Below are 13,930 nucleotides of genomic sequence, written 5' to 3'. Positions count from 1 at the left end.
TAATCACAGATTTGGCTGTTCACTGAAAGTACTGCTTCAAAACTGTGTCCCAGGCTATTGCATGTGTCCTATAAGTTTACCTGACTAGACTAGCTGGTGGATATGCCTGATGCTTGCTTTAAGATGATATTAAATAAAATAGTGTACTGTCAGCTAAAAGAATAATATGGAAGCTGTTCCCTCACCACACGTAATAGCCACAAGGTTCTGCTGGTTGCTTCTCATCTTCCTTATTCACACAAAAGTGGGAAGCAAGGGCTGTTTTCACATACATCGTGAGCATCTGGAGCAGCTTGAGGATAACGCTCTCTGGAGGACAGCAATGAACATACAGCTGTACTGTTTCAATATCAGGTATTAATCTTTAATTCCACATCACAGCAGTCGAGTGAATGGGTAAGGGAAAGAAACCCAAAACAAACGGCAGATATTTACATCTAAAATTCACACCACTTATTTGTTGGTTCTGGAAACATGCTATCACAATATATACAATGAAGTACCTTTAGGACACTTGTACAAATTATTTTTTTCCTTTTAAATTTGATTTCCATTATAGATAAGATAGCTGTTTTAATTTTATTTTAAACATGAATACACAAAAGAGAAGTGGTTAGAGGTTTTTGCCTGTTTTAAATAAGCACAGAATGCCAGAGGTTAAAAACACATTTACAGGGCAGAATACCAGTCAGACATCACAATCTATACATTTTTTGCTCAATTTCCTGTACAAATACACAGCATTCAAATGGGGATATTTACAAAGAAGCATGATCAGAGGAAATTTTAAATATCACGTAATTTGTTTCCCAAAGGCTCTTGCTCTCTCCAGCCTCCCCAGTTTGGCTGATTATCCCACAGAAGGGATATGCAATATCCCTTACCTAAAAAAGGGTAAGTAAGCTGAAAACCAGAGGAAAAGACAGAAAAGAATCTGTTTTGTACACAGTAATAAAACCAACCCAACCGTTGAAAAAAAAAAAAATTGTAGGATTCAGAGAAATTGTTTTAATTGCTTTTCTTCTACTACTGTAGTTCCTTCTCAATTTTGTTTCAGATGGGACCAGCAGGTACACTGACGACGGAGAGATTTATAGCAGAATTCCACCAATTTTCTCAGGAATGCACATGCTATTGTGTTATGCAAAGAAAACCCAATGAAGGCAAGTTCATATTAAGTTTGAATTAGAGTTAAGTATAGAATGACAAGGTCCTGTTCAAAACATCCTGTTGCTGTGGTTTATACAAGGAATCTTCAAATCCTGCTGGGCAAGTGCAACAACTGCTGTTGCTTCCACCTACTCCAGGACTGAGCTTGATGTTGGAGTTGTACTATACTATAAGACACCCCACCTTACAGAGAAGTATTAGTTCCAAGAAGTATTAGTTCCAACATTCACAAAATCGTAATAATAATCTTTCTGTCTTCTGCCCCCTTTAAGGCAAGCACTGAGAAGGGAGACAGAATACTTGGTAGATACCAGAACACTAACAGAAAGTTAACTCGAGAGGCTTAAATTTGGTAAATTCAGCAATTTATTCTGTCCTTCTCTGTTTGGGCCTGCCATAAACTAGGTATGTGTCTATTTTGCCATAAACTAGGTATGTGTTCTGATTGATCTTCAAACCCTTACAAATACATAGTGATGCCAGACTCCCAAAATGGACTCACTGCTGTTGTACAGTGTCTCTCGTCAGAGCAGGATGATATGTTTTGAGAGACTGATAAGGGCTCTAGTGGGCAGGTTTTCCAGCTGACTGGGACTTAGTCCCGTTTAGTTGTATTCTTGGTTTTACAGTTTTATTTGCAAGACCTGCTGTTGCTTTGCAGTAAGGAAGTTCTTTTAATCTTCCTGCCAAAAAAACCCAAAAAGGGGCAGGGGAGATGGAATTGAATACTTAGTTCTCTTAAAAGCTTCACTTGAAGAGTCTCAGTCGGATTGGAGAATAGCATATGTGAAAATATTTCACTCATTTCTAAGGAATTACCTTGACTTACCTTTACTGAAAACATAATTTTTCATACATGTTGAGTTTTCATACATGTGTTCTAAACCAGAGATTTGGCTTGATTCATGAACATTTAGGACTGTCCGTGCGTTGGAAAATTCTCCTTCCTGCTAGAGATGAAATGTCCGCTACAGGCCAGGTTTTATCATCATTGTTTTACTTGTGAAGGATATAATGATTACAAGCAGCCTGTGTTAGTAACAAAATAGAGGAAGCAAGAGAGACTTTGTTCCAGCCAAATAGGCCATTTAAGAAACAAATCCATAACTTATTAGTTTTGCATGGGCTAGAGCTTGAGAAAGAAAATAAACAAATCCTCTTAAAATCCCCTTCATACAACTGTTTTGAGTCCAGACAGACCATCTTTAGGAAAGTTCAGAAGCAATGTACTCTGCCCAGTCACTGTATTTAGAGGTAGTGCTAAAGGTCACCTGTAAAAGATTTGTAACGTCCTTTTTTGCTTCTTTATGCTGTTTGTAGCATAAGAAACCAAGTGGTTAGGGCAAGAATTCAGTATGAAAGTTGAGTGCTGTTCCTGTTTCTGACACTAATTTATATGGTGAAGGTAAGTCTCTTGTTTAAATGTGCTTCAGATTTTTCAGTGGTAGAAAAGAGGGTGGTCTGTGACCGTCCTCCGGCGTGTGCTTTGCAATCTGCAGGTGGAAAGGGCTGTAAGGAAGGCTAAAATATGTGTGGGCATGGTAGGGGGAAGGAACATTGCTTGTTTATCTAAAAATATTAAATATTTGATACTCTCTTGATTGAAAGTTTATTGAAAAATATGAAAATAGGAAACTATTTCTTAGTGTTCTTTTCAAAGAACAGATCTTAGTTCTATTACCCACAGAATTTTTTCCTGGTTTGCCATGTACTGAACTAAGCAAATACTGATTAAAAGCCTTGTTTTGCATTCATAGACTTGTACTGTCTTCACCTCTGCACAGTTCTGTTTCTTGGTTTTGTGGGGTTTTTTTAAACATTATTCAGCCCCTTCTAGTGCCCGTAAATAAAAAAAGGTGGTAGGAGGCAAAGGCTGTATTGCTGCTAGAGGAGAAAAGAAAGGAAACCAACGTTCAAGAAGAGAGAAGAAGCTCTTAAAGCTTCTTTATACATTCTAAAGAAGCAAAAGAGGAAACAAACATTTGTTCTTTACAGGTTGCCTTTAAGATCCCTGACTCTATGATGTACACTATATACTGGGCTTTTCTTGAATCTTGGTGTTTTCTGTCTACTGTGAGCAATGGAGATTCTTTCTGCACACCAGCTACAGTGAGTTTTTGGGAGGGACTGAGGACATTATGTTAACAGGGAATGAATCTCAGCTCCTGGGTGATGGAAGTTGGTGGGAATTGTGATGGTCAGCCCTGAGGCAAGGATTGTTGGATATGATGCATTTAAGTCACCTTTTCTTTACTGGCTGGGTCATCAACCAGCTGTGGCATGAGAAACTCAATTTGTGGTTTTTTTTTTTTTTCTTTTAAACTGGAATAGAAATGCTGGTGTCAACAGCCTGCCCAAAGTTGGGCATGGGAAAGGCCTACACTTAGGTTGTAGCTCCAAATGGCTACTAACCTCCTCTCATTCTGTAGCACAGATGAATAGCATATGAATCCAATGAGAAAGCAGGTTGGTTTAGCCAGTGAAAGCAAAATTTAAGAAATCAAACAGTACATAAAAAAACAAAGGAGGCAGAGTTTGTTGGAAATGATATCTTGGAAATCAGTGCATCAGCACTGGTTAGATTGCCTCAGCACCTATGACCCAGTGCAGGGAGATCACTGCACAGGTATGTACAATCCTGCTCTCATGAGAGCCAATTTCTTCTTAGAATTGCCATCTTTCCACTGTCTGCAGCTCATGCACCTTCCAGCCTGACAGTTCGTAGAATCCCTGATTTCAGCAATGAGCTTTCACTTCTGTACAGCAAAGAAATGTCCCTAGTGCAACTGCTTCTACTCATGTGCGTCTCAGAACTGGGAGGAAAGCAGTTTCAAAATCAACTTGCCACATTCCCCCCTTTTTTCCCCCTCCACTTAAAATTGTATTTTTCAGCTTCTGCAAGTCTCTATGGCTTGGTGCCATATGATGTGGTTAAGAAACTGCAGAAGGAATGAACTGTCCACTGCACAGAAAGTTAAAAAACATAACGGAAAGGTGTAAAAAGAAATTAAAAAGGAAAGCAGCAACCTCCCATGCTGGCCCAGTTGCTTTTGTGGGCTCCAGACATCAACTTGCGGCAGTAGAAAATCGGTTTGCTGTTCTCCGAGTCCTTATCTCTCTCCTTTGTAGTCAGACCTGGAATGACGATGCAAGCTGCTTACCAGGAGCTGTCCCTACTGCTCGCTGATGCCATGCTCCCATGCTACCCTGGCCTGCTCTTCCTTTGCACCGCTCACTGGTTGGGACACTTTGCGATGCAGTGGGCGGTGTTTGTCATCATCTTCAATTATCATCCCCTCCTCGTTCTCCATGTTTGGCAGCCGGGAGTGGTAAGGTTTGGGGGGCAGAGCAGGAGGGTCCATGGTGTCCTGAGGAATGACTCCAGATGGAGCAGAGTGGCTTCGGCATGGCTGGGATTTGAGCGACTCTAGGACATCAGGCTCAGAGAGACTGTACCTGACAGGGAGGTAGGGTGTCTCCAGATCTTCATCAGTGTTCCAGGCCTGGCTGGGGACAGAATCCATGGTGTCTGTGCGAGGAGGTGGTTCAGAAGAATGTCCAAAATTGCTCTCGCTCAAGGAAGACACGCCACTGCTGGCACTGCCCGATAAAGTGGAGTTACTTCCATCCAGACCAGACTGCGGACTAGTGGGTGATGCAGGGATAGGATGAAGAGGGGACTGTTCAGAGAAAAACAAAACCAGGTTAAAATTGACAAAGGAGGCAACCCTGTATCCTGTGTGTTGTTCCACATTTCAGCTTTTGACAGTGATGTTAACAGTGCAGTTCCATTTGTGTTTAAAACATCAATGATTATGGGTTTCTATGCACACTCCCCTGACTGGCGTGGAAGTACCTCTTGTGGGCAGACAAGTGCTCTTAACACCACCCGAGCTGTTAAAGAAACAGTAGTTGAGGTGATAATCGGGATGTCTGAACTCACAGCATATGATGCAACAAAGGAAAGTGGAAGGGCCTACAACACGCCTAACTGATTTTATAGAATTCAGCTCTGGAGTAGGTTATGAACTTTCAGTGCATTTTCTCATGTGTAAGTTACTAGAAAATTTAAAATAGTGTATCTGTATTCAAAACCTGCTTGGTGGGAGGGGCGCAGGGGGATTGCTTCAGGAGCCTATTATTTTTCTTTTACATCCCTCTCTGCTCTCCTGCCACTTTTTTACCTTGCGCAATGTTCGTGCAGGCAGTGCTGGGGGAGCATCACTGAGCTGGTGATGGAAGGCATCAAAGTGCAGTGAGTAGTGTCCTGGAATGAGACAAGGATCAGAAATACATACATGTACTGCCTCAGTGCAGCAAAGGAGCTGGGGTTTTAGATGCTGCAGTGCCAGGTAGCAGCTCCAAATGCTCCACTCCAATCTAGGGCTTCCTTTCTGATAGATACTGTGGAGTGCATCTGTCAGACACACAAAATGCTAACGAGAAGTTAAGTGCAGTGATAGGTTTCCACCCACCCCTGTTACAAAGGATCTCATGGCAAGGCAACAGGCTCATAAACAATGAAGATTTAAAGTTTTGTTTAATAGCTTTGTAACAAATTATTGCTGAAGATGGTCGTTGGCAAGAAGCCATGCCAGACTTCAACACTCACACACCTAATTCTAGTCCCAAAATACACACAAGTCCAAATTACTATAAGGACTGCAAAAAATTTGAAGATTTTGAAAAAAAAATTGAAAACTTTGTCCAGTGCTAACCTAGCAGACCAGGAAAGACTTTGGGTTTTTGTTTCTGATTGTTTTTATAGGGGAAAAAAAGGCTAAGGTCATCTTTCAGATGGTCTAGATTCATCTGTGCATGACTGCAGGCATTATGCAGCAGGCCTGCTGGGGATTTCCTTACCATGGGGCAGGCTTCGGGGAGGCACTGGTGGGGCCAAGATGCTCCCAACGTGGGCAGACAGGAATGGCAGGGCCTCTCTGGTTCCGCTGTCTAGGCTCCAGCTACTGGGCGCTGCTGGCACAGCTGAAGGATTGAAACAGATGTAACTTGGGTAACATAACAGGGAGTTTGTGGGGCCAGAAGGACTGGCTTTCCCGTGTGCTCTTTAGCCATAAAGAGATTCTAGGGACTTGGTGAATGGTAGGATTGAAGGCATACAAAGACATCATCTAGTCTACAGTGTGTTAAGTTTATAGGCTGCTTTGTTAAGGAAGCAAGAGTTAGCTGACAGTAGTGTTGTTAGTCTGCCCATCTCCATTCCATGACCGTGGCTCATGTCTAGCAAATTTGAGGAGCAGTAGAACTCTGCTAGGTTGGTGGTTTGTTTGGGGTTTTTTTTGTGAACCAGTAAGGAAAAAGGAAAACTTACTGGTGGAGCAGCAGCTAGATCTCAGTTGTGAGCTGTTCTGCTTGGCAGTTAATGATGTCAGAGCAGAAGGGAACGTGTGGCACAACCCCCGTGAAATACAGGAAGGCCTGTTGCTGCACTACAGTGGCTAAGTGAAGACTGAATAAAGGATGTGAAGGAAATTACACCTCAATCTGTTACAAAAGAAATCATGACTTTAAATCCCCAATTTACCAAACTACAGAGTTGATCAAGAATTTTGATTACAAAATACTTAAAGACAGAAGTTCAGACTCCTTGTATTATAGAGTCACCTGAAGAGATCAAGTCTTTGATAATCAGGAAGTATAGAGAGAGGAAGGCTTTTTTCATATAACAGATATTGAGTAGGATCTTTGTGAATTTGTTTTTTTCATAGAAATAAAAGCTTCTAACCTGAACATTTTTCAAGATCTTGAGAATTCTGTCAACCTTAAATGTTACTAAAATGTACCTTCCTTTCTTCCAAACACACTGCAAGACTTGATTTATTCTGAGAAGATAGACATGCAATAATTGAATATTTATTTAAAGACCAATAATTTCTTCAGATTAGCAAAGAAAAGAAAAAAGGAAAGCAAAGCAATTCAGTGAGGCTGCCAAAGAAAACTCATATAAAAATAGCTTTTTCCATCTTCAGTTTGGAAAATGGAAGCCTGGAGAAATAAACATGGTTTGCCACCTGAAGATGATTCCTCCTTAATTAAAATGCCTGCAGCCATTTTTTTTTCTCTTTAGTTCACAAGTTAGCATGAACACAGGCTCCCCAAGACCTAAAATTCCCTGAAGTAAAAGAGACCACAAAGTGACAACTTTGTAAGACAGAACAAAACCCACAGAAGCATAAATGTTGTTGTTAAAGAGAGACCCTCATACTAAGAAAGGCATACAAAGAAGACACTTAAGAATCTTGACAGAGAACAGGCTGAAACCAAGGGCTACATCTCAACACAAGTAATGTGGTTTCAGATGAGTTTTCTGAGCGCCCCTGTACACATTCCAGAGTGCTCTAATGTGCACCGCAACTGGTGTCAAAAGGCTAAAACAGAGGGATAAGATGCATAACAATGCCAGCTAGGCTAGTTTCTCCTGCAGTATGTCAGCATCAAGTGAAAAGGACAGAACAAAACCTGATTTGCTTGGCCTGGCCTGTAAAACGACTGTTGTGCTTTTTTTTTTTTTTTTTTTAAACACTTAAGACATAGTAGAAGAATGAAGAAGGGAACACAGTACCTCAGTGCATAATCCATTTATACTTTCTCAGTGTTCCCTCATTCACAGCTTTTTGAGTATTTTGGAATGCAGGAAGTCATCCTCAGGTCAGATGATTCTGGAGAGTGGCTGCTGCCTGTTAAAACCAGCGTTTTATCCAAAACGCTTCAGGGAGGAACCTAACACCAGGGAGCTCCTAGTGCTCTGTCCTAGCCCATCTCTCTCTGTAACAGTGTTCAGTGGCTCTGTGGCCAAGTTTAATTAGCAGGGAAGCTGCATTTGAACTATTCTGCTCTGGGCAACTGATGTCACCCTGCTGTCAGTGAGAATTACTAAGCAGAGCTTCTGACATGGCAAGGAGGGAGGTGGGTAAATTCACGGGGCATGACTGTTAACAAAAGCCAAGGCAGATGGCATCCTGACTTGGAAAGAATGATGAGGGTTCAAGGGCTGCAAAAAATGCCTGTAACTGCATTTATGCTACCAACCTGTCTGAAGAGCTGGGATTGCTGTCACACCATCCCCTAAGAACAATTATGGAACATCATCCATGTCTCATGGCTTCTTTGAGCCTCTGGAGGGGATTCTGTCTTTGATCCCCTCTTCTTTGTGCTGTATGCCAGACTGTTGCATAATGTCACCCACAAATTCAAGTATTTTTCCAAAAAGTAGTAAATATTTATCTACCTTGCTTTTCCACATCTTTCTCCTGTCCAGTATAAAGATCTCACCACCTCTGTCATATGTTCAGTTCCAACTGACACAGCTAAGATGAACCCCTTAATCCCTCACCACCTAGTCTTAACTCTCTGTTATCATCATTCATTACTGTCATCAAGTCGTCATTCTGCCATTTATTCAGAACTGTATGTTGGCTTTTGGTTTCAGTCTGGACTGCTCTGTAAGGCACATTGTTAAAGTAGTGGATTCTGATTTATTAGAAATTCTAAAATAAAATCTGGATTTTTTTTTAAAAAATACAATTTAGTTCAGGTAGGTACTGAAACAAAAATAGATAAAAGTCTAATGGGAGTGCATTATGTAGGTCAAACTAGAGAGTTGCGATGGTCTTTCCTGGCCTTAAAAATCTTTTAAGATAACATTTTTTCCAGCCATACACATGAGTGTTGCTTGGTTAGGCAGCCTTCTTGTCTCAGCTTTTGACTCTTCTGCTTTTGTGGAATGCTGCCTTTCAGATAATTTTTTTGAGCCCATCGCTTTGTCCATGGCACCCCTTTTGCAAGCTCTTCCTTTTCCGTTACACCAAACAAACTCTTTCTCTTCTTTCTTGTTTTTTTCTCCAGGGGCTCTGCCTATTTTTTTTCGAAGCAATGAGTGAAAAAAGCATACATTCCCAATGATAAACACAAGTACCTCAGAGGGGGATCACAAGAAATGTTAATATTTTGAACAATAAATGCACATTAAAAAAAGCAGTATATCTCATTATTTACAGATATGGTCCGAATCTTGCACTCTTCTTTCTGATACCTTCTCACATGCTGCTTTGGAAGTTTTGCTTGGTAAAGGCTGCAGGATTTGTTTCAATAACAAAACGCTAAACTCAGAAACCTTTCTGAAATAAAGAGGTTTGTGCAACTCCACCCTTCTAGGAATGATCTGAAATGACTACAGGTTGGCAGAAGGCCCAGTTAATTAAACTGTTAATTAAAAAAATGTGAGAGAACACACTCTGCCAGGAAACGTAGAAGCCCATTCATTACTTGCTGTAGCATGACCAGAGTAATGGTATTTTAGAAAGCATGCATGCTAACTAGGAAAAAAAGAGTACCTTTCTCAGCCACAGACAGGTTGGGGTCACTGCAAGGTTTGCATGGTCCAATCATTTGCTGGATCAAGGCGCGCTGGAAATTTGGAGGCTAAGGGAGAAGAAAGTTAGCACAGAAAAGAAAAAAAAAAGTTACAGACCAGCTGGTGCAGAACCTTAGGGCTTTCTGTTTTCTTTTTGAGCAAAGAAGATTTTTAAACTAAAAAATTAATGGGAACCTTAGGCTGTGTCTAGATTAGTAAGTACTGCAGTGCAATTACTAGTGGATCTCTAGAGTGTAATGAGTGCTGAGGACCCACAATTCATGCTGCTTGTGTTCTCTGGAGGAGTTATTTCAGACTAGCTCTAGCCTGGTCTTGTGCCCATTATCAGCTCGAATGCATCAGGTGCCTTTCTGGAGCTGACCTTCTGCTGTGATTTCATTTGAAAGAATTGTGTTCACACGCTCCGAGACAGTTCTCTGATGTGATGTGCAGTAAGTGGGGATGATCAGGAGATTTGTTCAAAAGTGCACACTAGGGCCAGACTAAAATTCTTACATGTAGGCACACTCTGAATTTCTGAATTTGTCCAGAGAAAGTAGTAGACAAGGGCACAGATTGTTTGGAGACCCTGTATATTATTTCAGCCTCTCATGGTTTTTGATACCTCTGCAAATCACCATAAAGCTATTTAGAATTAGCTTTGAGGCTAGACTGCAGGATGGCCATGGTTCTAGAAAAATGAATAAAATGGTATGACAGCCTGCAGTGGGCCAGGGCTCATAGGATAAAGTTGGGAAGTAAGCAGAGTCCATTTTTACAGCGTGTATCTGCAGTTTTAACAGTCGTTACAATTTGTGTCACTTGACTATCAAAGTGCTCTAGGGGGCAGTTGCTATGAAAAGTTCTGCGTGGCCTCTGAAAATGATCCTAAGTAAGTTGTTGTGCTTTCCAAAAATAAGAAGGGAAGCTTTAACGCGGTCAAAAATAGTAAAAATAAAGTCACAGTTTCAGGTGGTTGAACTGCCATAAGAGAAATCAGATCTGCTACCTGTCCATTTTCCATGATAGCTGCAGGATACATGGCGCTGCTAGGTCGGTCCCGATGGGCTGGCAGCAACATCATCATCTCCCGAGAGTGGCGGTACTTATCTGGTAGAGAGGGAGAGCCTGTAAACAAGTGAGAATAATCACGTACACGTGACAGACAACAGCCAATGTCTCTGCATGCCCAGTGATCTAGTCCTCCTTTGCAATTTGTTCAGACAGATGATCTTACAGGACTCAAGAAAACATGGTGCCGAGCCCACTAAGCAGCTAACTGTCGGTGGGGTGAGTAGCACAAGGATGAAGTAAGAACTGGCTTTTTATATGCAATTAAGGACATACTATGTAAGGCGTGTAAGATGTATGTGTCCCTAGTTGTATGTTGCAGAGTGCTTCCTCTTAAACAAACGAAGAAGAGTGGGCATCTGTGTGGAATCAGCTGCAGCTGTGCTGTACAACAGTGCCTAATGATCCCTTGCCCCATATAGTATTGCAGAGTTATAGAAATGCCATAAAATTGTGCATTTTAGGACTGAATGTGGAAGAAAGGGTAAGAGCTTGAGATACACCATTCAGTTAAAGCAGGAAGCTACTTCCTTCCTCAGTTGTGGTAGCAGTTGTGGTAGTCTGAGGTGTTGCCATTTAGCTGGCGATCTCTTGGTTAGCTTCTTCTTTGTTAAAGGAAAACAAAACCCAGTAATAAGCAGAATTTTCTATAAATGTGGGTGGCACTTTGCTTATAATGCTTCTGGGTAATGTATGATTACTACTGAGAGTGTTGGTATACACTGCTGAGAGTGTTGGTATACCGAGCCATTTTATGACAAGGGGACGTTTACCAATAAAGTTATATAGTAGGAATATGCTTGTCTTAACTCTTAGTTATCTGGATAGTTGTCATTTAAGATACTGGAGTATTTCATGTAAATAGCTTCCTGGTGTGTGGATATTTGGGACTCACGTCCTTCAAGATGAATGCCACGTAACAATATACTTCCAATATGCCACAGCTGACAATGGATTTGCCAGAAGAATGATTCTCATTAGTGACTTCCTAAAGTCTGATACTACTGATACACGCATCCCTTGGGATGCACAGTATTAGGCAGAAATTGATGTTCTGAAGCTGCTGGAGTGAGCTTTAATTTGCACTGATTGTTTCATTGCGTCACAAACACGCACTTAACAGATAGCAGCACACAGCGCATTACAGAGCCATGCCGGCTTTTGGGGAATACATGCCCCCTTTTGCAAACTTTCCACAACCACACACATTATCTGAACAGCACTCCAACATATGAGCAAAGGCATTGGGGCTGGTTGATGCAGCTTTTACCCCAGCAAAAGCAGACATGCAGTTTTTGGGACTGATGTTCAGCACACAGTGGAAGGAACAATGTGTCCAGCAGAATGCAGGATAAGGTCCTACAATTGCAACAATTCCATCAGGGGTGGCAGATCCCAGATTAATCTACACCCCCACCCCGACATAAACAGCCGCAGAGTATCTGCATTCTAGTTCCGAACTCATTTTCTCCCCAGACATAAAACAGAAGCATAATTAGACAACATTATTTGCTTTTATATACAACATCAGCTCGGAAAACAGAGTGTTAACGCTTTATGCTGAGTCTCTTTTACTCACACATCACAGATAGTCCTGTTTCTGCATGACAAATATAAGGATACTGAACTTTTAGGTGTGCCCAGAACTACATCACAGCACAACCTATACTGTAAACTTTCCCCTTTTCTTTATCTTGTCAGTCTTGTTCTTTTACATCCAAGATGCAAACCACCTCTATGTGCCATCAGTTTGTACAGTATTATAGTTTCCACAGACCTTGCATTGTGTGACCTGAAAAATCCCGTATGTGCTAAATATGGTGGCAGAGTCTAGTTTACGAAACAGCTCTGCTGTTTGGTACCCTGAATTTGCAAATAACTACAAAGATTGTAACAGATTATGCCAGGTATCCAGTCTGCAGACAAAGTGAAGTACTGATAACTCTGAATTGTGGGCCACAAGAGGAGTGGCTGTAACTGAAGCTTTTATTAATTATCAGGCCTGCTTCTTTGGACAGGTAGAGAGCACAATCACCATGGCTCCCTTTCAGGGACTGGTAAAACTTAAAACGCAAAAGTAAAAAAAAAAACTTTTAAAAGCTTCCAGAGCAGCCAGTGGCCATATAAAATGTTGCAGCATGTATCGGGGCTTACTGCTTTTAGGTTGGTATACTTGATATATGCAGCACTGTATGTACTATTAATGAGAAAGGAAAACCTGTGCTGAAGCCGAAGGTAGTTTTTTAATTATGGAAATATGTTAATACAATTGTGACAAGTATTAGTTTTAAGGAATGGAACTGGAAGCTAAGGTAGTTAAACTCCAAACTCAATTAATCTTTTCTTCTGAGTCATCATTTTCATTACTGTTACGAAAACAGTTCACTGCTGCACCAAATCATAACTTTTTTGCTTTAAGAAGGAAGTTTTAAATGTAAGTATATTGGTTCTTGTAAAGTGCTGAATAAGACACCAGGAGTCATGTTCTACACCTTAAAAAATGGGCTATGTTGAGGAAGCAGTAGGGGTGCCTTACGATGTGAGTCATCAAGTGTCAAGTGGGAGTTCTTTTAGAGTGCATTGGAGAAGTCCCAACCATATTTTCAATAAAATTACTGAAAAAAACCTAACCCACTCCTAGCTCTTCCCAGGCCTTTTCGCATTACAATTTCTGCTTAACAAACATTGGTTTACATAATCTTTTAACTCTGTTAAGGTTAGAGCTGTGCCTCATGAGTCAACTCAAATGAAGCCAAAACCAAACTATGAATTTCTTACTGATTGTCCATACAACAACAGAGCTGCTTTCTTGATAGGGAAGAAGCTACACAAGGGTCAAGCCAGGTGAAAACTGAAAAATACATAACTGTTAATCTGAAAAATAGAGTAACTAGTAATGTCTTTATCGTTAGCATAGAATTAGAAAATTCTTACTGTATTCTGTTTACAATTCTATTTAACACTTTTACTCTAACTTGTGTATATTATAACTAGTGTAAGGTTTGCTGCTTTAATTTGCTGTTCAGTGATATAATCATTTATCTACTGTCTTGATGACTATTCTTTAAAAAAAATTTGTATTAATGGCTTTATTATTTTCCTTGGACAAGCCAAATAATTTGCTTATGTTGCTCTTTTAAACATTAATGAAAAGGGCATTTTTTGGAAGTGGAGAATTGGAAGTATGATTTAAATTTCTGAATTCTTAATATAAATGGTCATGGCTTCCTTTGGTCACTAATGGAACTAATCTATATTATAAAGATACTTGTCTCCTCAGAACACTGCTAGTAGCTGAGCTCCAGAAAGGACTCT

At 40.7% G+C, this 13,930-nt stretch overlaps 1 protein-coding gene across 10 annotated transcripts in view; it reads right to left on the bottom strand.

Moving 5' to 3' along the window:
• Positions 1–347: 347 nt before the first annotated feature.
• DOCK3 (dedicator of cytokinesis 3) overlaps positions 348–13,930 on the bottom strand; it is a 222,402-nt gene continuing 208,819 nt past the window's right edge. For 6 of the 10 annotated variants that reach the window (XM_074913853.1, XM_074913860.1, XM_074913855.1 and 3 more), the window contains 5 exons: positions 10,554–10,672; positions 9,525–9,612; positions 6,034–6,156; positions 5,355–5,437; positions 348–4,850 (listed from right to left, as the gene is read on the bottom strand). In XM_074913853.1, coding sequence (XP_074769954.1) covers positions 4,344–4,850; positions 5,355–5,437; positions 6,034–6,156; positions 9,525–9,612; positions 10,554–10,672 — 920 coding nt within the window. In that variant the 3' untranslated portion in view covers positions 348–4,343. The remainder of the gene's footprint in view (positions 4,851–5,354; positions 5,438–6,033; positions 6,157–9,524; positions 9,613–10,553; positions 10,673–13,930) is intronic. The other 4 variants (XM_074913854.1, XM_074913861.1, XM_074913859.1 and 1 more) reach the window with 2 other exon arrangements.

This window comes from Athene noctua, chromosome 10, assembly GCF_965140245.1.
Source record: "Athene noctua chromosome 10, bAthNoc1.hap1.1, whole genome shotgun sequence".
Taxonomy (NCBI): Eukaryota; Metazoa; Chordata; class Aves; order Strigiformes; family Strigidae; genus Athene; species Athene noctua.
This window is presented reverse-complemented; position numbering and strand designations above follow the sequence as displayed.